General features: G+C 47.0%; 1 protein-coding gene across 2 annotated transcripts in view; it reads left to right on the top strand.

Moving 5' to 3' along the window:
• Window positions 1-22,504, top strand: part of LOC113126134 (semaphorin-6D-like) — a 92,280-nt gene that overhangs the window by 41,451 nt on the left and 28,325 nt on the right. For both annotated transcript variants that reach the window (XM_026299984.2, XM_026299983.2), the window contains exons 3-17: window positions 1,132-1,240; window positions 8,990-9,191; window positions 9,855-9,969; window positions 10,146-10,203; window positions 12,345-12,401; window positions 12,677-12,778; window positions 17,913-18,003; window positions 18,088-18,210; window positions 18,559-18,647; window positions 18,990-19,079; window positions 19,458-19,585; window positions 19,962-20,093; window positions 20,194-20,349; window positions 21,175-21,348; window positions 21,428-21,568. In XM_026299984.2, the coding sequence (XP_026155769.1) occupies window positions 9,059-9,191; window positions 9,855-9,969; window positions 10,146-10,203; window positions 12,345-12,401; window positions 12,677-12,778; window positions 17,913-18,003; window positions 18,088-18,210; window positions 18,559-18,647; window positions 18,990-19,079; window positions 19,458-19,585; window positions 19,962-20,093; window positions 20,194-20,349; window positions 21,175-21,348; window positions 21,428-21,568 (1,589 nt within the window). In that variant the 5' untranslated portion in view covers window positions 1,132-1,240; window positions 8,990-9,058. The remainder of the gene's footprint in view (window positions 1-1,131; window positions 1,241-8,989; window positions 9,192-9,854; window positions 9,970-10,145; window positions 10,204-12,344; window positions 12,402-12,676; window positions 12,779-17,912; window positions 18,004-18,087; window positions 18,211-18,558; window positions 18,648-18,989; window positions 19,080-19,457; window positions 19,586-19,961; window positions 20,094-20,193; window positions 20,350-21,174; window positions 21,349-21,427; window positions 21,569-22,504) is intronic.

Below are 22,504 nucleotides of genomic sequence, written 5' to 3'. Positions count from 1 at the left end.
CCTGTGGAGATGAAGATTAAAACATCAGGTCGGACACGGTGGCAACGAGGAGAAGATGAGTGTGAGGTTTATTGGGGTAGCTAAGAGGCTGCAGTCGAGTTTTCATTAAGGCTGCAGACGTGGAATCGATGTGAAGAAGAAAGAACAGGATGAAAGTGATCACGAGCAGCTGTGGAGGGAGAGAAAAACAGACGGAGGAGGAGAAGCTTCGATGATTCAGGACCTGATGAAGACGGAGCTCGTTAACTCCAGCCCGAACTGGTTTAGATAGAAATCTCATTCCTGATACCAACTTTATTTGGGTTCGGCTCTGAATGTTTGTAGCAGACGTTAAGTCAAAGGAGAATCAGAGACGGCATCGGTGTCTGTGCTGCATTCTCCCATCATGCTCCACTGCTTGACCTCGTTAGGGAGGTCGCCTCTAATTGGACGCTGCCTGTTAGGAAAGGTTAGCTCGGTGTCTTTGTTCGGAGTAGGATTTTAGTCAAACACTCGCTGCTCAGACACATGAAACCTGAACAGGGACGGACTTTGCTCTCGTCTTCGTGGTGTTTAAATCAAACTCACACAGAGAAGAACACCAGCTTTCCTCCTCGCCGCGTCTTGGTCTGATGTTCCTGTGTTTACCCTCTATCTTAGCTCAGAGCTTTTCATGAATGGAAATCAGTTCAGCCTCAGGCCAGAGAGCGGCTGATTAGATTTTAGTTGATCTGGTTTTCTGCCATCAAACCAGATCAGAAGCCTCCAGAGATCAGACCTTCGAGTCCCAGGGTGAAGAAATCCCATTAGCTTCAGAAAGGAAACGATTTAGAATTTGTATTAAAACTGATCCTGGCTAAAATATTCAAACCAACCAAAGATCCTACATAAGAGTAGGCACAGGTGCGTTTCATTTCACAGGTGCATTAAGACAAATGGTCCACAATAAATAAATAAATCGAGTGTAAATGGGAGAGAAGGTGGCGTCTCAGCCACACTGGCCCTTCAGGACGACACGAGAGTTTTCTAATGGCTTCATCAAGCTGCTTCTTCTTCTTCACTTTCTACCTGTTGCCCTGGCCTTCAAAATAAAAGTCTTATATGTATGAAATGCAAAATGCTGAATATCTGCTCTGGTTTGTGTTGTTGCAGGACTGCTGAGGGGGTCTGCCCCCGCCTCCTGACTTCCTGTTTACTTCCCGTACCCTCACCACTGATTGGCTGGAGGCGTCACCTGTCCATCACAGACAATTTTCAGACTGTAAGTCTCTTTAAATCAAAAACTAAGTAATCTAATAGAAAATACTGTGAAAAAGCTGCTCAATACTTATTACAGGAAAACAATGTTCATCTGTAAATGCTGGAGAAGTTTCTCAATGAAATGAAACGTTTGGAAGCTGAAACGTCCAAAGCTGATCAGGATCGGTGAAAATAAACCAGGTGAAGATCCAACTCTTTCTGTGCCGTGCGGCACTAAATCATCCGTCTGAGTGAGACATCTTCACTAATAGACCATCAGCTGATCTCACATCAGTTTCAGGACATTCTCCAGTTAAACTTTGACTGATCGAGTCAGATCAATAATTTCATCTGATGAACTTCACATCTTTGAGTCTGTAGCTTCAGTATCAAGCAGCTTAAAAAAAAAAAAAGAGTGTGCAGCTTTATTTTCCTGAATGTGAAGCTGATGTGATAAAACCTCAGGAACATCAGCTGCAGCTGTTGAACTAATGGAGCTCCCAGCTGCGGTGAAGGCATCACAGCACGTTCGTCTCTCTCGCTTTAATTGATGTGAATGTTGCATCGTTTTGCAGCAGCAGCGTTTCATTACAGCCAGAAACAATTTTTATAAAGAAGCTGCCTACAAATAAACATCTGCTCCTTTTGTAGCTCTGTGTGTGTTTATGAACGCGCTGCTGTGGTAGTACATCAGGGTTTCTGGTGATTTACTCCATGTCCCAGAATTCCCTTAGACCGCCTCTGTGGACGCCCTGTGTCAGAGACTGTGGGTCGACTGTGATCAGACACAATAGCCTGATCACAGTTTGACTGTGTCTAAATATAAAACAATCTCCCAGTGAGTTTCCAGTTTAAGGGACAAAGAAAAGTGAAGCATAGTGAAGACAAGTGAGAACACACACACACACACACACACACACACACACACACACACACACACACACACAGTGTAGTGCCACCAATCAGGAAGGTGTAGCTGTTACCGTGGTAACCAGATGATGGGATGCTGTTGAGCTGAGAAAGTGACCTCTGAGGATGAAGACAGGCTGTAAAGAAGGAAAGAGAGGAAGGAAGGAAGGAAGGAAGCGAGAAGGAGGAAATAAGGAAAAGGATAAAACAAGAAAGGAAGCAAGAAAGGGAGGAAAGAGGAGGAATGGGAGGAGCGGTAGTTTTTATTCAGGCCTGTTTCTGTGTGACCGGATGGATCAGAGATATCCGGGGGAATGTTCTGAGACCCGCTGGGTTCTGATGGTATCAGCTCCAGTGTGACGGTGCAGCTGTGTTAGTGATGTGAGCAGATTTGTATGAACAGACTAAACACAACCTGCTGTCAGTGCAGGAACAAACAGCGAAGGACGACAAACATTCAGCTGAAAACACTGGAACGTTCTACCACGTCTGTGAACAACACGCAGGTAACGTGATTATCATTTCTGTTCCTGTCGGCTCATGGTTTAGCTGCAGAAACAGGCCGATGGAGGAGTTTGCTGCTTGTGGACAAACCCTGAGCTGAGAGAAGGTTTCTGCTGTTTTGTGTCGGGGTCGATGTGTGAGCCTCGTGTGCAGCGTTGGCAGGGATGTTTCGGCTGATTGTGGCTCTGCATGTGCAGGGACGCTGGCATCTTAACTTTAAAGCAAAGAAGACGAGACTTAGTGTGGTCTAAGGGAGTCTCCACCTGTTCTGTTGTTCTGTCACTGCCCAGCCCTCAGGTGAGGTGGAGCTGGGGGAAGAATTGGTATATTCTTGGCCGAACACACCTGATCAGGTAATCAGCAGAGGGTAGGGCAGGGACAGTTGGCCCTCGAGGACCAGGGTTTGTGGCCCCTTGGCTTTCTAAGCCCAGTACAAGAATATAAATTGAATACAAACACAGTGACGAGTTTAGTCAAAGTGTTGAGCCTATACGAAGAAATCTGTCTGTAGTTATCAGCGAACGCTTTGGCTTCCTTTGCCAGTTCATTTGTCTCACATTAAAACTGGAGACATCAGCTTTACTGTGAAAGCAGAGGAAGCAGACGTGGACTGAAGCCAGAAACTGTTTGGCGAGCGTCCTCTCATGTTCTCTGTGAATCCAAATGCAAAGAGCTGATTTCAGACAGCGTGAAATCAGGATTTCACTCAGAGAGTCACCAATCCGAGGCTGCAGATTGATTACAGCTCGGATTAGTTTTGTTCCTGCTCCATAGTTTGCTCTTTAATAGGGGAAACCTTCATAGAAACCACTGAGAGGCCTGCGGAGGAGAAGAAATGAGCCTTACTACAAATCTGACACTTTTTCTGGTCGTTCTTCATTCTGTTCATTGCCTTGTTTTCATTTTTGCAGGGGTCTTAGTCTTTCTCCTATAAAGTCTTTTTTAGTTTGTCCTTCAGCCTGACACAAACACAGTCAGCGGGGGAAGCTGCTGGATGGCCTGTCAGGATAAGAGCTGATTCCACTTTCTCAGTCTGACACTCGGGGCGTCCGTTCAAGGCCAGCAGACAGAGTCTCTCTGGTGGTGCAGAGACATGCGTGGCTGCCAGAGGAGTGTGGGTCTGCGCACAACGGACAAAAGTGTGTCCTCCGGCCGACACAACCCACGTAGGTTCAATGGCAGCAACTCCACCAACGTTAATGACAACATACTTCACAGCAGCATGTTCACCGGACCTTCACGGAAAAGCTCATAACCACGAGCCTATGAGAAGTTACGGAAATGTCACATGTTCCTTTCGACTACCTGGTTAGGTTTAAAGTCACCTTCCTGGTCACAGTCCTGTGTTTCCACCCTGACCCCCTTTTTATTCTCAGAACTAAGCTTTACACACACACACATTCATCCTGCTCATTTCACATCTGCTACAGATGTGCCGCTTACAACTGACAAACAACACGGCAACAACCAATCAGGCTGAATGAAGGAAGTGACAGGACATGGTCAGGCCAGTACTTTGGTCTAAATGGTTAAAATCCTGTTTATCTCCCTGGTCCCTCCATCCCGCCTGCTCCTCTCTGGATGCTCTAAATGACCAAATCAGTGAATTTGCCTTCACGCTGCTGGCCTTAATCTAATTACCAATTCTCCACCATGATAATAAACACCTTTACAGCCGCCTCAGTGACCGCGCTGACACCAATCTCATTAAAACCTCAAAGTCGTTCTCATGTTCTCCCAATAACCGTTAATCCGGCGGCACCGGGACGCGGAGGCGATCCAGCGGCCGACACAGGCGGTGATTTGTGGTTCAGAGTGTCTGGCTCACAAACAGAAAGCTGATTTCTGTCAATTATCCAAATTAAAGCAGCAGTAATATTTCAAAGGGGAGGGTGTGGCCTGTTGTATGAAGAACATGCTGAGCTTAGACTTTAATGGGACAGAACGCAGATGAAAAGATGGAGGGAGGAGAACAGTAAGAGGCTGGAATCGATATTAGCTTAGAGCGGTTTTGTTTCAGCTGCTCTCACAGAAACAGTCTGACACATTCAAAGGGTTAGAGTCGACTGACGGAGGACAGGAAGTTGCTCTGTGTACAGGTTCTCTGTAGAGATTGTGACGTTTGTGTTTTGGGGCTTTGGACTTTGGACTGATGGTTGTCTGTCTTCTATGTGCTGCTTTGGGCTTTGTACCCAAAAACCAGCAATAATTGTTAGGTGCAGCCCAGGCTGATCATATTGTGCATATATTGTCATTATTTACCCTTATTGTTATTATTTGGGGAAAACATAGTGTCCGAGACTTGAAATGGATCGATTGGTTTTCTGTTTCGGACTCTGGAATCTGTCAGGACTAGAGGAGAATGGAGGCAAAGGTTCAGAGTTTAAAGATCCTGGTACTTTTACTGAGCTGCTTATTTGACTTTTTCCACAGACCAGTTATAGTAATTACTTAAACAGACACACTGGTTTCATGGCTTTATTACACTGGAACTGTCTAAGGTAGGGAGGTGCTTATTCTAAATACAAGGCAGAAACTCTGGGGTTTACACGGGCCCCCAGTGACCCCTGAGACCAGCAGATCACGATGATCGACCTTTTCATAAAACTCGTGCTGGAGTCCTGTGGGCAGTGAAGGGTTAAACCATTAATTGATCAAACTTTGTCAGCACAAGCAGATAAGACTCATGATCAAACTGAATATCAACCTTTTCTGTAGATGCTCCACAGGGACCAGAGGAAACTTCCTGTTTGTGCCCCATGTGACGGATTAGTCCCGCCATATAAATGACAGATTGTCCCCGGCGGCAGGAAGATCATGTTCAGGCAGCAGAAAACACGCAACGACGAGGAGGAGAACAAGATGGTTCAATTATCTAAATGAGTCAGGCCGACTGACAGGCGTCACATGGAGCTCCTCGGTTTGTTCGGGCTGAGCGTCACGTTCAGTTTGTCTGCTCAGAGCGAGAAGATTCACATTGTTTTCGGTGTTTTCAGCCACAGCACTAAGAAAAAGGAGGAGAGAGAAAACCTAAAGTGTGTGGGGGAGACGGAGAAGCCCGGAGGGACGTGTGAAAACAACCCAGGAGATGATAAAAAAACAGGAAGGTTTGGATTTGACAGACGGAGGAGAAGTGGGTGAAATAAGAAACCAAACGGCTCCAGGACTCGACAGAGACGCGATCAACAAGAAAAAGAAAACACAGTGAGAGACGCTGCAGAGAGAGAGCGGAGGGAGGAAAGTGTCTGAATTGGCTCATTAGAGGCAGAGTGGAGACTTTGCAGCAGCAGATTCACACTATTTCTTCATGGCTGAAAGTCTAATTTTTCCATTTGCATCCTGATTAAAAGAAAACAGTTTGTCGCTGCTGCAGCATCTGCTGATTTTTGAACATTAAAACTCTGAACTAAAGGACAAATAAGAGCCATTCCAGGCTGTGGCCAGAAAAGGAGATTTAACCCAGAAGTCAAGTCCAGTCCAGGTCTGTCTGAGTGTCACTTAGTCACTTAGCTTTCCTTCTCCTTTAAAGAGCTCTTATTAGGCAGTATCGACATGCGTTTGAAGGGATAAACAAGGTTCAGCCTGCAGTGACAGAGCCGATTTATCGAGAGAGCTGAGGCGGAAGTGGCCCCGAGATGTAGATTGTGAAATTAAACCATGATGTCAAGTTTGATTTATTCTCCTCTTCACGTTTGTTGTAGATTTTTACCTTTAAAGCTGCTCCCCCTCAGGTCTCCTCGGCCTCTAGAGGGTCTGATGACCCAAACTGACTCCCACCATAAGCCCCTCCTCCCCGCTCTTTGCCCCTCCCATCTCGTCCTGTTTCCTGAAGCTACGACGTGAACTACAGGTGCCTGGTTGGGACAAAGTGTCCAGTCCAAAGCTAGCTAACGTTACCCAAAGCTCCATTTCCTCCCAAATCCACATCAGAATCATTCAATCCACTATGGAAACCACTACTGGATCTGGGTACCTGCAGGTTCTAATTCCCTAATAATCTTCCCGACTTGTGTCCTCGTGATGCCAATGTGCTGTGTGTAGAGCAGCTTCTATCCAGCAGCAAAGAGACCAGACTGTTGTGATGTGGACTCTTCAGCGTGTCCACAGTTCAGACGTCAAGGTGTAAATTACATCTGAGAAATGGGACATGGCTCCAGACGAAAGTGTCTGAACAAGGTCTGAAAAAAGCTCCTCTGCTTCCAGGTGAGCTGAGTGTGTGTTTGCTCATTAGCCCGGGCACTTTGTCTCAGCCTTGTCTCAGCGAATGAGAATCGACATCAGCGCTGCTGTGGCTCCGACGAGCAAATGAATGCTTAAAGGAATAAAACACACACACTGAGCTCAGGTTATTCTTTTTTATACTTTCATTATTTGATGGCAAAAGGTGTCAGTCTGAATTATTAACGTCATACCTGTCCGCTCGCCTTCTTCACACACACACACACACACACACCCCTATAGAAGCTAATGGGAGGACAGGTGATTAATTCTGAGTTCCCTCACTCTTCCACACCAAACCAGACGATTATTCACCAAAACAACTGCCGCTCTTGCATTTCTTCATCATCAGGGACTAATGGTGTTGTCATGTGGATAAATATCTTGATTTAGCTAATGTTCAGACTGACAGCACCAGTGAATGTGTGTGAATCCAGAACCTGGTTCAGCTTGTCGGTCTGTGCCGTAGACCTCCCATTGTTGTCCAAAAACTATTAAACACACAGCAGGGAGCCGCACCGCAGTTTCTGAGGAGGAGGGAAGAGAGTGACGATGTTTTTGGATCAGACAAGAAACAAAACAATGGAGAAAGAAGAGAAGAGACGTCAGGAGTAAATTCAGTAGAAAAAGATGAGAGAAGCCTCCAGAGAGTGACGTCTCCTTTTTTCTCTTTTAGTTCAGTTCTAGACCACAGAAGAAGATGGGGGGGTGAGGCAGTGCTTGTCACGTCTGAGACCACCTCTCTGCTTTTCATTTGTCACTTCCTCAGACAGAATGAGGCAGGAGAGGTGAGGAGGCGACAGGGAGGAGGCGATGAAAGAGGCGATGAGAGGAGAGTGTGTCACCTTCATACTTTCTTCTTTTGTGCTTCATCACTGTGTGACATAACAGGAGGAGGAGGGGGAGCCTGGGCTGCAGCAGAGGAGGTGGAGGTGAAGGAGGAGAGGGTAGGATGGAAACGCCGTCTCTTCTCTGCTGATCTGTCTCTCCCCTTTGTCTCCTGCTCCTCCACAGTCTGTTTCTCCTCCCGAGCCTCACAGAGCAGGAGAGATAAGGACTGAAACCTCCTCGCTCGGTGGGATTTGAGGTCACATCTGCTCCGGTTTTGTTTTTACTTTCCCAGACTGACAGTCCATTTATTCCACCTGTTCTACACAGGGACTGGCCAAGTGTGACCTGTCCTGGGTTTCACCCACAGAGAGCTGGGATTGGCTCCAGCAGATCCCTGGGACCCTGGTTAGGACTAAGGGGGTATAGATGATGGATTTATCAGCTTATCACGTTAAAAAGATGCTGAATTAGCAGCGAAGGAATGGAGGTCCAGGCACGTGCTGCTGAAGAAAACGTCTTTTTCCTGTGATTGATGTCTGGATGAAAGTGGAGGTCACACTGAATCTGAGAGTACGTGTATTACATCAGTCTGCTGAGCTACGACTCTGAGAGCCAGGACGATTTTTCACACAACAGACACATTTCCAATAACTTTGCTGCCTCCATCAGGACACATCAGTCCCTTTACCTCACCCTGCACCTCTGCCTTTATTTACTGCCCTTATCTGAACGCCGTGAGCCACAGTGCCGAGAACGGCTCTGTCTGACTTTGAGTTATTACTGGTCTCACAAATGGAAGTTCAGCTTTCGCTCAGTTTTGTTTGGCAAAACATCTGATACACAACAACCACAAAACCCTCAGAAGCAGCAGATCTCTGCTTAACTGAAGGCAGCAATAGAAAAAACCCAGCCCTGATGGATTTTGTGGAAGAGGTGCACGTGACTTCTCCCGTGTGGGCAGACATTTCAAGCTGCTTCCTGTGAGGAACAAGAGAAATCTGTGCCTTCACTTTGCTGCCGCAGTAACTGACCAGGCTGTTTTATACCATTTAAAAAGTCTCACATTGCTGTGTGTGTGTGTGTGTGTGTGTGTGTGTGTGTGTGTGTTGTTGTGTGCACAAACACACTAACCTTAAGCTAATCCATGTAATTGATTGCAGGTTCTGCTCTGTGACCGGGCAGGTTAATACGGAGATAACCACTAGTCTACGTGCTAATCCTGATTCCTGCATCATTTGCAGCAGATGGACCCTGAACGTGCAGCGTCGCTGTTTTTCTGCCTCTAACCTTCGTGTCCGTTTCCTCACAGCCGTCGCCCGCCATGACCTGCTGACATCACTCCATCCGCCCACCCCCCTCCTCCCCTCTGTTCTGCAAGATGAACCGACCCGATTGGCTGGCGCCGTGGCGTCAGCTGCTGCTTGTCCTCGCTTTCTGCTTCCTGTCTGAGTCGGCCTCGACCACGCCCTTCCCGAAAGACCTGGAGCCAATCAGCGTGGTCAGCTCAGAGCGTGAGTAGGCTCAGTCTGATTGGACGATGATGATGATTGATTGATCGATTGATTGATTGATTGATTGATTTCCACTTGGTTGTAATAGAAGATAAGGGGTTTGTGAATCAACAGCAGTCGTTCTCCTGATCTGATAATCCCACATGGTCAGTCTGACCTGAGCTCTTAGGATGAAAGTAGAGAGAATTTAATTTGGATAAATTTATTTTACATGCAAACATTTCGGCTCCTAATTTTCCAAGTTTAACTACGTAGATCTTATTGCTTCCAGTGCACGTCAGAGCTGTGGAGACGTGCTCGTTCATTAGCTCCTTCTGTGGTTTATTCTGACTCGGTCCTGCTGCCACTAATACTCCCCGGCAGATGCACCGTGTCCTCCTGTTTGTTCAGATCCACAGTGAGCAGCTGCTTTTCAAACACGAAATATGTTTCAGTGCTGTGCTTTTAAGGACCACGTCTTGAGTAGGAACTAGTGTGGTTGGAGCTGAGAGTCGCAGGCAGAGGACGAAGCCAAAAAGAGTTTTGTGTGTGCACAAGAAGAAGAAAGAACCAGCATACTGCCAGACTTTTATCTGTCATGTTGCACAATTCATCATCTTTCTTACAAGCCTGATCTGATTTGAGATGAAATGTCTAAAAACTCTGATTCTGTCTTGTCTGCAGAGTCCTATCTGTACCCAGGATTTCAGGGTTTGCTTCAGGACAACGACACGCTGCGTCTGGGTCTGGACTTTCAGAGGATGTTACGCATCAACCACATGTTGTACATCGCTGCCAGGTCCATACACACATCACACACTGAGATCAGTGAGCTCTAGACCTAGACCTTGCGTATCGAAAAGTTACGCTATTCCTACAGCAAGAAGTCCACTGGTGTTGAAAGGCATTCTGGGAAATGTAGGAACTGCCGTAACACACTGTACATGTGTTGTAATGTTGCTTTCACCTCCTCAGGGACCATGTGTTTGCAGTGAACCTGACCACAGCTTCAGAGGAGTTCGTCCCTCAGCTGGTGAGTGAAACGAACTGTTGTTCTCACAGTTTACAGCTGCTGACCTTTGACCTCTAACTCATTTGTACTGGAATTCATTTAGTCTCATTATAGAACTATATTTATGACATATAACTCATGTTGTCGGGTTTGCTCCAACTGGGATGATGTTTTTGTTGTTTTAGCCTTAACGTCTGTCAGCAGTGACAGAGTTCATTAACGGGGAACAGAAAACCTTTACAGTCGCTCATCAACAGAAGAGCTGGTTGCACAGTTCAGCCCTGAGCACATCCTGTGGCCAAAAGTCTAAGATACAGAACACTGAACACTATTATTGATTATTTACCCCATTCATCATTTTAGCACAGCCTAATATAAATGGTTGATCGTATGATAATAGTCGATGATGGATTCTGTGAGTGCACTTTTCCATCAGCTCATTTCAGTGGTAAAGTGTTGTCTGTGTCTCTGTGGGCTGATTTAGGAACCAGGAACAATCGATAGAACTTTATCACTTATTGGACTCATTGTGAATGTTATTATTATTGAGGTGAGGGATTCTGGGAAATATGTTCCATCGTAAAAATGAAATTAGATCATTCAGCCACATAAAATAATGTGCCGTCATGTCTTTTTATATACAGTCTTCATGTTAATGTTAATTTCCGCTCTCAGCTGCTGGATCAATAATTTAATTGTAATTTAACTGTCGGACTGTGTCGTGGATCCTGCTTAGTTTTCCCAACAAATCATCTGAGCTCAGTTGATGTGATCATTGATCAGTCCTCATGGATCAGATGGTCTTATCTTGGACAAGCTGATCGTAGCTATGGATCAGTGTGGGGCTAAAGATGCTGCTGCCGCCCAGTGTTTGCGGCACGCTCTCTCCATGCACCTGCAGCGTGAGCAGTGACTTTCTCTTCAAATTTAGATTTTGTGGCATTTGAGTCTCCTGTAAGAATCTCTCCCTGAGAGCAGCATCAGCGCCGACGGCCGACGACGGTGAATATCGGAGCAGGCGTAAATGTGAGGCCACGTTCCCTTTGATCCTCTCACCTCCCCCTCATCAAAGAGAAAAGGTTACGCCACGGCTCCTGACAGTAATGGGCCTCCCGGTGCATCGTGGGATGGCGACCTACAGCAGCACTTTGAACTGTTACTCTCATTATCATTGATCCGACCTCAGCATCCCATTCAGCCTCCTTCTGTACTTTCACCTTAAAGACAAATTTTACATTTTTAGTCATGAACTCAGGCTAAATTCTCCAAATGGACCATTAATCATCTAAAACAAGCTTTTACTTTCTCTGAGGCTGGTTGTAAAAATACTTTGAGACGCTGCATCCATTAAAGACTTTGACACGAACTCTGCTTACCTAAAGTCTTGGTTCCACAATTAATGAGATTCCAGTGGAGTCACTAGTGGGAGAGACGTAAATATATGCAAATCTTTAACTTCTGGTTTGAATTTGCTGAATGTGACATGCAAATCTGTGCTGTCGACCAGGAAACCACAGCCACAGCAAATTCACTGTGTCCCTGAGGTCAACGCTTTTCCTTCCACGCACCACCTCTGCAGACTGACTGTAGACCTGCAGACTGACTGTAGACCTGAAACCTGACTGTTGAACTGCAGACTGACTGTAGACCTGCAACTTGACTGTAGACTTGCAGACTCAATGTTGACCTGCAGACTGACTGTAGACCTGCAACCTGACTGTTGAACTGCAGACTGACTGTAGACCTGCAGACTGACTGTAGACCTGCAACTTGACTGTAGACTTGCAGACTCAATGTTGACCTGCAGACTGACTGTAGACCTGCAACCTGACTGTACACTTGCAGAGTGACTGTAGACCTGCAGAGTGACTGTAGACCTGCAGACTGACTGTAGACCTGCAACCTGACTGTAGACCTGCAGACTGACTATAGACCTGCAACCTGACTGTAGACCTGCAGACTCAATGTTGACCTGCAGACTGACTGTAGACCTGCAATCTGACTGTAGACCTGCAGACTGACTGCAGACGACTCCTGTTCCTCCACAGCCTCCTGTTTTTCCTCCTCCTTCATCAGCACTCTGACGACTCCACAGCCCGGAGACATTATTTCACCTTTCACACATCACATTTCATTCAGTGCTTGTTCTTCCTGTGTTGCAGAAGCTGACGTGGAAATCCAAAGATGTCAGCAAGTGCACGGTCAGAGGGAAGAACAGCGTGAGTCTAACCTCCACCTTCCTCTTCTCTCCCCAAACTCCCTGTTCTTCCTCTTTTTTATCTCCTCATTTATGGATAAAATCAGCCCAGTTTCCTGCTGGAGAGACTCAGACCCTGTCAGAAATTTGATCAGTCAGAGACACTGACATTAGAGATAAAATTAGAAACCAAGAGCTTCAGAAAAACAAAGATTTTCCTGCTTGTAGAGAGAAGATCCTATCACCTCCATTGCTTCATTGGTGAGAGCTGTCACACGTTTGGTGTTTGTGTTTCAGGACGAGTGTTACAACTACGTTAAAGTCCTGGTTCCCAGAAACGACGAGACCCTTTTCGCCTGCGGCACCAACGCTTTCAACCCCACCTGTCGAAACTACAAGGTACACACACACCTGAGCTCTGCCACTAATGTGTCCTCTGAAAGAAAAGACAGCTTATTGATTGATTGGTTTCATTCGATCAGAGCAGGAACCCCTTCAGGTGCAGCAGGAAGTACAATAATCCTTACAATTAAACCGATACGGAGACACGACTCGTCTAATATAATAGTTATGGATCATGTGGTAAATTATCAGCCTTAAAATTGATCTCTTCAGAAATCAATAAAAGGGTTGATTATTTCTAAGTGAGTAGGTTGATCTAAATTTGTCTTGAATATAAAAGAACAACCACCACAGGTACTCTGGTATATAATATATATATATATATATATATATAATATATAATACCCAGTGATGTGACATTTATACCACATTCAGTTTAGAGGGTTTTGTGCTAAAAAGAAACCCACTGGTGGTTTTATATGTTCTACACATTAATTAAGGGATTTTTTCCTGCTCGATACATATTGATTTCCTACTTTCTCTGCAGCAGCGGTGGGAAGTCACTAAATGCAGCTTAACACCCTGTCAGGCTGCAACACACTTGTACATATTGAGAAAAATGCACTGAGCTCAGTCCTTTGCTGCATCGACAACATTACCACAAGCACTTACCTGGATTTCACCAGTGTAAAGAACAACACACACACACACACACACACACACTCTTCATGCTATAATGCAGCTTTTATGGGATAATTTAACTTTAACTTTAACTAACAAATCAACTCTTGTTTCTACGTTCTGCTGGAAAAATGAGACGTTTTGTGTTTATTATTATTTTAGGTCGATTAGAAAAGATGAGTTGGCTCCAGTAACAATAGACTGTGACAGAAGCTTAAAAAGGGAGATGAGCATCTTTTGTCATAAACCACGTGCGGCTTGTTGTCGTTTGTTATATCAGAGGTAAATAACAGGTGTTTTTGTATTTGCGTCTCTGACTTGATGCGTAATTTAAAAATTTTCTTTCAAATTCCAAACCCAGGATTCGACAAAGATACAGGCGAGATTGAAAAGAAAAACCCGCTGATATTTACATTTTTAACTACATCTTTAAAGTAAAATCAGAGCAGAATTGTTTCATTTGTCTGCACCCAGCTGAAATGAACATAGAGTGTTAGTACTATTTCTAACCTGCTGCTGTGTCGTCACTAACGTTGCTTTAATGAGCAGGGAGATGGAGACGGGGGGGCTTTTATTCTGGCGGTGCTCCCCGAGCTTCTCTTTCCTAATTGAAAGTGTCAGGAGGCTCCCGACGCCTCGTCAAACCAAACACCTTCACAGCCGCCACAGTTTCAGGTGTCAATCCTCAGCTGCAGCGCTCTCAGTTTGATTGACAGGTGCTGACCCCGTTTGTCTGAAGCTTCCTGCGCTCTGAAAACTCCGGCGACGGGAAAAACAACAGGTTTACCTGAAGATGAGGCAGATTTTATTCTTTTCTGAACAGTTTGCATTAAGCTGCTCTCCCTCTGTGACTCATCGCCCAAAATAAAAACAGGCTGTAATCCGCAGGTTTCCAGATCATTCAGAGATGCTTTATTAAAAGCCAAATGAAAGTGGAGTCAAATATTTCATCCACTTCAGTAAAAATCTACGTAGATTTTTGACACTATAATGGTTGAGAAGCTTCTTTTGTCAAAGTGCTGTAATATTCTCTTTGTACCAGCTGTGAGCTTCTTGTATTAGTGAGTGAAACTGGATTTGACAACAGGTGCACAGCAGGAATATTCTGCTGCTGCAAAGATTTTTCTCACATTAAAAATTCATTTGCTACGATGGTTTTTCTTTCACTCTGCTGAGTAAACTGATTCGTGTCTGAACAAGCTTCACGCCGCTTTTGCTGCGAGGACAGTGCATTCTGGGAAAAGCTGCAGATGACTTTGTGTCCTGAGTTCAGGCTGTTGCCGGTGAAGGCGACAGGAAGCACGACTCCTTGTTACATCCTCTTCTTTTGTTGGTTTTAGCTCCTGAAACGCCACTTTATTATCTTTGTGATGAATCAAACATGAAGCCAGGCTGCAACTAAAACAGGGACATTCTGTGCTAAATGACATTTTTCCTGTGAAAGTTAATTTGTTAATCTGAAGAATTCGACGCATAAAGTCACAACAACCACGTTTGACAGACCAAAGAGCCAGACAGTCCAAAAATGGGGAAGCTGTTGTAGATATAACCATGAGATGCGTGGACTTGGCGGCCATGTTGGTACAGGGATGCATCCTGATGCGTGTATGGAGGCAGGAAGTCTGTGCACAGTTAAAACCATCATGGTTGCATTAGATCATTTTGCTAATAATTGAAATAAATGTAGACTTGATTAAACAAAGATAAACAAACAAATCAAATAGTTTTGAGTGAAAACATTTAAATGAATTATATTTCAGAAAGCTTCATGGTTCCATTTTTAGGAAAACATTTGCTTTTCATATTTCACACATTTAAATCATGAATATATGTCGTCTGTGAAACATCCAGGCTGTATGAAGCTGAGCCTCTGAACCGCTTGTTATCCAGATCCCTTCACGCCAGAATTCATCACTGTAATTGTGAAACGTCCTCACAGGGTTTCTGATTGGGCGGCAGGTTTTCATGACCGCTGTCTTCTCTGAGAAAAGACATTTTTCAGTCCCACGTCCTTTAGGTGGAGGCTCAAACAGCAGCAGATGTCTAATGTACACAGCCTTCACGTCCATCACGGTCTGCATGTGACTGCTGAGCACACAGCGGAAGATAAATAATAAAGAAAAAAACTTTAATTAAAGTCTGTGATTAAATATTTAATTTAGTTTGTGGGTGATTCACCTGGATTCATGCTGAAGCCCAGAGTTTTGTGCCAGTCAGGACAAGAGAAGAAGAAGAAGATTATAGAGAAGAAACTTGGAGAAAAGAAAAGACAGTGACTGCCATCGTCTGTCCGGCTTCATGTTGGAGGACTAGCTGGCAAACACAGCAGGGACGAGTGACGGGGTCAGGGGTGAAGGACGAGTGAGGCCGTGGAGGGGACGGGGTCAGGGGGTGAGGGACAGGTGGGCCATGGAGGGGACGGGGTCAGGGGGTGAGGGACAGGTGGGCCATGGAGGGGATGGGGTCAGGGGGTGACGGACGGGTGAGGCCGTGGAGGGGACGGGGTCAGGGGGTGAGGGACGGGTGAGGCCATGGAGTGGAAGGGGTCAGGGGGTGAGGGTCGGGGTCAGGGTCATGGGGTGAGGGATGGGTGAGGCCGTGGAGGGGATGGGGTCAGGGGGTGAGGGACAGGTGAGGCCATGGAGGGGACGGGGTCAGGGGGTGAGGGTCGGGGTCAGGGTCATGGGGTGAGGGATGTGTGAGGCCGTGGAGGGGATGGGCTCAGGGGGTGAGGGGACAGGTGGGCCGTGGAGGGGATGGGGTCAGGGGGTGAGGGACAGGTGAGGCCATGGAGGGGACGGGGTCAGGGGGTGAGGAACGAGGTCAGGGTCAGGGGGTGAGGGACGGGTGGGCCATGGAGGGGACGGGGTCAGGGGGTGAGGAACGAGGTCAGGGTCAGGGGGTGAGGGACGGGTGGGCCATGGAGGGGACGGGGTCAGGGGGTGAGTGATGGGTGAGGTCGTGGAGGGGACGGGGTCAGGGGGTGAGGGACGGGTGAGGCCGTGGAGGGGACGGGGTCAGGGGGTGAGCGATGGGTGAGGTCGTGGAGGGGACGGGGTCAGGGGGTGAGGGGACAGGTGGGCCATGGAGGGGTCAGGGGGTGAGGGGACAGGTGGACCATGGAGGGGACGGGGTCAGGGGGTGAGGGACAGGTGAGGCCATGGAGGGGACGGGGTCAGGGGGTGAGCGATGGGTGAGGTCGTGGAGGGGACGGGGTCAGGGGGTGAGGGGACAGGTGGGCAGTGGAGGGGACGGGGTCAGGGTGTGAGGGGACAGGTGGGCAGTGGAGGGGACGGGGTCAGGGGGTGAGGGGACAGGTGGGCAGTGGAGGGGACGGGGTCAGGGGGTGAGGGGACAGGTGGGCAGTGGAGGGGACGGGGTCAGGGGGTGAGGGGACAGGTGGGCAGTAGAGGGGACGGGGTCAGGGGGTGCAGCGTTTGCAGCTCCCAACACATCCAGCTCCCTGAAATACACGGCCGTTTATTTATGGGACTTTCAGGAGGCCAAACTCTCCCAAAGCCACAAATCTGTTAGCAAATCAGCTAAAATAGCTTCTGTGGTATCAGCACAGCTGCCAGGCTGACAGTGAAGTATTATCAGAGTGCTATCAGCCCGTAGCCAACACGGCAGGAGGAATAATTAACTGAGATGCTGTGCTGTGAATAAAACCATCAGCAGCTTATCAAAGCAGCTAGCATGCTGTCAGTAGCACCTTTTAGAGCTAGCTCCCCCTCTGGTTCCTCATGGAGGCGTCTTCGGTCCTGCTGCTGTACTGGGTCCTCACATTGTACCACACTTCCATCTGTCCACAGCACAGTGATGGGGTTGGCGTTCACCATGTGTCGGTCTCTGTTACTGAAGGGTAACGGTCCAAGGGGGCAGCAGCAGCAGAGTGGAAGCTGTGGTTGTTATTGTCATGACACGCTTCTGTCCTACGTCTCCGTACGTGTTTAATAGTCTGGCTAATCTCTGGTTCCCATGTTCCAACGCTGCACAAATCACCAATTACTGTCTGTGTGTTTACAAAGAGTCAGAGATGCTTGTGCAGCAGTGGGATAGAAAACATGTTTCCACGGTGATTCATAACTTTTCTATGGACGTTTTCACTGTTTGTATTTAAATGAAGCAGCTGGAAATTTTAAATTGTTGAATTTTGTTGAATTGAACCGATGGACAAGAAGCAACTGTCACCTCATTTTTCCCTCTGACCAGAGTTTGACGCAGTGAACAAGACTTTTCATTCAGAACTCAGACTGGTGCCGTTGATAACGTCTTAATAATTCACTGATGGATTAGCTCAGGTACATGCAGCCCTGCTGACACAGCTGGTTATCAGGATCCTGATCCTCTGCTGAATAATATTAGCACACATTATCTGCCAAGAATCGAGCTGCAGCTCAGTGATGGCAGTGAATGCATCGTTTGTTTTATTTGATGTGTTTGTGTCTTTATTCTCTCGTCTTATTGCTGGAAGACAAAGTGTTGAATGCATGTTGTTTTTTTTTTTTAGATGACCTCCTTAGAGCAGGTCGGGGAGGAGGTGGTTGGTCAGGCCCGCTGTCCCTTTGAGTCCGGTCAGTCCAACGTGGGACTGTTTGCTGGTCAGTATTTCAGTGAATATGTTTGTAGATTCCTCACATTTATTCCTATTTTAAAATAAATTCAAGCTAATTATTTTTCGTCAGGGGGAGATTTCTACTCGGCCACCATGACCGACTTCCTGGCCAGCGACGCCGTCATCTACAGAAGCCTGGGGGAAGGCCGGCCCGTCCTCCGCACTGTCAAGTACGACTCCAAGTGGCTCCGAGGTAGGTCACGTGACACACTCACAGATCGGTCACATGGCTTTGTTGTTAGGTAGTTAATAAGGTTTGTGGCCATGTGACCTGAGTTCAGCTGACAGCTAATTCCGGACATTTGGGATTTTTAAGGTCACTGAATGTTTTTGGTGACGTTCACGGTTGATCCACTCAGGGATGAAGTGGTTTCTAACTACAAACTGAAGCTGCAGGTTGTCGGCAGCCTTTTGTCGCTCAGTAACAGCTGGAACATGTTGAAAATCTGATGCTGATGTGTGACAGTGAAAGAAGATGTGAGGAGAATCTGATTTTTATACTGGAGGAAATCAATAATGCCCCCCCCCCCCCCCTCTGCAGAGCCTCACTTCCTGCACGCCATCGACTACGGGAACTACGTCTACTTTTTCCTCAGTGAGATTGCTGTGGAGTACACCGCCCTGGGCAAGGTACGTTCCATCCAAAGAGAAGTAGACAGTCGAAACCTTTCTGGACTCTGGGACCCTGTAAAACTGAATCCTGCTCTGTAAAGCTGTTCTGTATGTGTGTTTAGACTGATAGTAGCATTTCCCATAGACTCAGGTCTTTGTCCAGTAAACTGTCATGTAAACGAAGATCCTGGTTTCTGTAATCAGGACATAAAGAACTGGATTTGTGTGTCATGTTTTGAATCTGCTGAAAGTCCCTCAGGGACCACAGGGACTTATGATCCAGGACGTTATAGTCTCTGGGCTGTATAACTGGACTGGACCTTACCAACATGGACTCATCCCTCACTCATGTCTCTGCAGGTGGTGTTTTCTCGGGTCGCCCGGGTTTGTAAGAACGATAACGGAGGGTCTCCCAGGGTTCTGGAGAGGTACTGGACTTCTTTCCTCAAGGTAACTCCACACTCGTCCCCACCTTCCTGACCAGCAGGAAGTTTCAAACAGGCGTCTTCAGTCCTTGTGGTCCTGGTCAGCTGGTCAGTACTCAGGCAGCACAGGTCTGGATCATCTGGAACTGATTTAGATCTTTTTTTTTTGCAATGAGAGAAAAGGTCACATTTTAGTTTTTGAGTTTTATGTTTTTAGAGGATAAAATCAGATTCCGTGACAAACTGAGCCTTAAAGTTCAGTTGAGTTTCTGGTCTGGTTCTGATTCTTTGAACTGAGTTTTAGGCACTGAACATTAGAACATCCAGAGGGTGATGTCCAGTCATGGTGGACCACAGTACCGGTCCGGACTTCGGGCTCTGACATTGTGGTCTTTGTGCTCAGGCTCGTCTGAACTGTTCGGTTCCTGGAGACTCCTTCTTCTACTTTGACGTCCTTCAGTCTCTGACCAACGTGCTGCAGATCAACCAGAGACCTGCTGTGGTCGGAGTCTTCACCACTCAGGCCAACAGGTACAAAACACTTGATCTTCTTCTTCCTTCTCACCTGCTTCTTCACTTTTGTGTCAACAGTCATTCATTAGAACAAGACGTTTGTCTCTGTGAGTTAGAAACGATGTCACTCTTCTCTTGTGTTCCTGCTTTTTTCTTCGTTGCCTCCTTCCTTGAATTTGTTGTTTCATCCAGGAGATTTAGTTTTTCTGCTCGATGCCTCGTGAGTCAGTACCAGTTTTACAGCTCTGCCCCGTCTCCACTCAGTCTAGATTCTATAGGTCTTTTAGCGAATCACTCTGTTTTTCTTTGTAAAATTTTCTGGTTTTTGGAGTTTGTTAGTTTCGGTTTAGCCTCAGTTCAGGTTTTAGGCTTTGGTCTCTCTGCTTTGCTGCAGTATCCCGGGCTCTGCGGTCTGTGCCTTCTACATGGACGACATAGAGAAAGTGTTCAATGGGAAGTTTAAGGAGCAGCGGACCAGTGACTCGTCCTGGACTCCAGTGCCTGACGAGCAGGTTCCCAGACCGAGGTGAGACATTTAAATCCAGGTACATTCAAACTGGACCCATTAAGAAGGTCCCAGTACGTAAAAGTTAAGAGCAGATCTGAAAAGACTTTTTGTTTTCCAGACCTGGCACGTGTGCAGGCGACGGCCCGGCCGCAGAGTTCAAGTCGTCAGTTCAGTTTCCAGATGAGATGTTGACGTTCATCAAGTCGTATCCTCTGATGGACGAAGCTGTTCCCTCCGTCAACGACCGGCCCTGTTTCACCAGGACCTCCAGCAGGTAATAGCCACATGGGAATAATATGCAAAGAGTCACCACAATACCAGAAACACACTGCATCGCAGTTCTGAGCCCCCGATGCAGCCCCTTCACAGCGACATCTTTTTTTACCAACCTGCAGTAAATCTGGTTCGGCTTCAGTCCGCTCAGATAACAGAGCATCAAGCTCTGCTGGGAGCATAAAAGAACAGAGAGAGAGATCTGAGGGGTCAGGAGGAAAGAGGATGTGAACTACACCCCGAAGCCGAGCTGTGAAGTTACAGCAGATCTGAGAGGCAACGAATCCACCGTCACAACCTGAAACCGCCAGAATAATCATCGGTACCAGCTTTGATTAGATCCCAGCTCACAGAAAGTCCTCTCTTTCTCTGCGTCTGCCCCTCTGCTCTGAAAATATCTGACCTTTTTAATCTGCATCTGCAGGTTTTAAATGAGTTTCTGAAGGATTCTAATTACCAGTCTGGAATTGGAGCGAGACTCTTAATTCCACGTACGAATTAGCCTCCGCTCTGGAAAGGCCTGGGCTGACCCAGATAATGATGATGTTGATGTCCATGGGGCTGCACGGGCCCCTCGCTCGGAGCAGCTGCTGCGTCACGGAGCAGAGAGAACAGTCCTGCTGTCATTTCCAAAAATGATTTGCTTTGTGTTTTATGTGGAAACACAGACCAGTTTGTTCAACGCGCCGTGCGGAGACAAACCTCCAGCCGCTGAAAGAAATGAGATGTGATTAACATGAAAATGTGACCGCGATAAGTGTTAGAGGTCATTTTCACCCAGTGGGCTGGGAGACTCAGATCACTCAGCATCTGTTTCCACCTCCAGGTCTAAGCTGACCCAGATCGTGGTGGACGTTTCAGCCGGTCCCTACAAAGACAGGACTGTGATGTTCCTGGGCTCGGACGATGGCCGAGTCCTGAAGGTCTTGGCTAGCACGCATCCTAACGACAGCTTCGGGTCCAGGCTGCTGGAGGACATTGACGTCTACAACCCCTCCAAGTAAGACTTGGTTCACATGCTGTAGTTGTCACCCTGAGGTTTAACACCAACCACCATACCTGCTCCTCTCTGTGTCCAGGTGTAACGTCCAGGGTCAGGAGGACAGGAGGGTTCTGGGGTTGGAGCTGGATAAGGACCATCATGCTTTGTTCGTAGCCTTCAGCAGCTGTGTCATCAGGGTCCCGCTCAGCCGCTGCAGCCAACACGGATCCTGTAAAAAGTAAGAAAACAGGCCTCAGTCTAACTGAACCGCTCCCTGGCCTGGTCCACATTACTGCTGCTAATCTAGCTGTGTTAAGATAAAGCAGCTTTTTATAGCGGGAAGCTTCAGTTCTCTAACCACAGCGGTTCAGACACTACACTGTAATTTAGTTAATTCAGGCAAACATCCAGAAATTAGAATGGGGATCTTTCTGAGCCATGGAGCCTGATTTGGCTCCACGAGCAGCACGGTGGCAGTGGGTGTACGCCGAGTCTGAACAGTTAAATATGAGCACAAAGAACTTTATTTATAGACGTCATTAGACTGAATGGGACAGAGCTCACGGCCCGAATTAGAGCGCATTCATCACTGGAGAGACGTGCACGTGCACGTGCGCACACACGGTCGCTAATCAGCCTTGTTTTAATTACTTCGCAGGATGAATGTGTGATGTGCTAACACAGCTGCACCGAGCAGCCTCCAACCAGCTGTGTCTCCATTATCGACACAAATCAAAGAGGATCGAGAGGGAACGTCACTGTTCCACTGGTTCTCAGGACTGGGACTCTGCTAGTCTGTCATATGTGGTTTAAATGAAGCTTGACTTCCTAAAGACCTGATCCCGGTTTTGTTGAAACAGAGACTTGTCAGGAGGGACTGGGAACTGGAGCTGAGTTAAGACTTGACTTGGGTTCATGTTCAGGGAGCTGATTCTAGACCTGAGGACTGGAGACTTGAGATTCAGATGTGACCTGGATTTAACTCCAAGTCTGGAAATGTACGGCCTTGACACCTGACTAGTTCTAACAGACCTAAGACCTGACCAAATTCTTTTTAATTTGTTTTGGACTTTCTTCAGGGACTAAAGACTTGACTCCCTGAATCCCTTCCCTCAGATCCAGGACTGAACGGCAGCACAACCTGGTCTCCCACGTCCTCACTTCCCACAAGAGT

Source organism: Mastacembelus armatus, chromosome 11 (assembly GCF_900324485.2).
Source record: "Mastacembelus armatus chromosome 11, fMasArm1.2, whole genome shotgun sequence".
In the NCBI taxonomy this organism is placed as follows: domain Eukaryota; kingdom Metazoa; phylum Chordata; class Actinopteri; order Synbranchiformes; family Mastacembelidae; genus Mastacembelus; species Mastacembelus armatus.
Note: the sequence above shows the minus strand (reverse complement) of the source record. Positions and strands in the feature narration are given on the sequence as shown.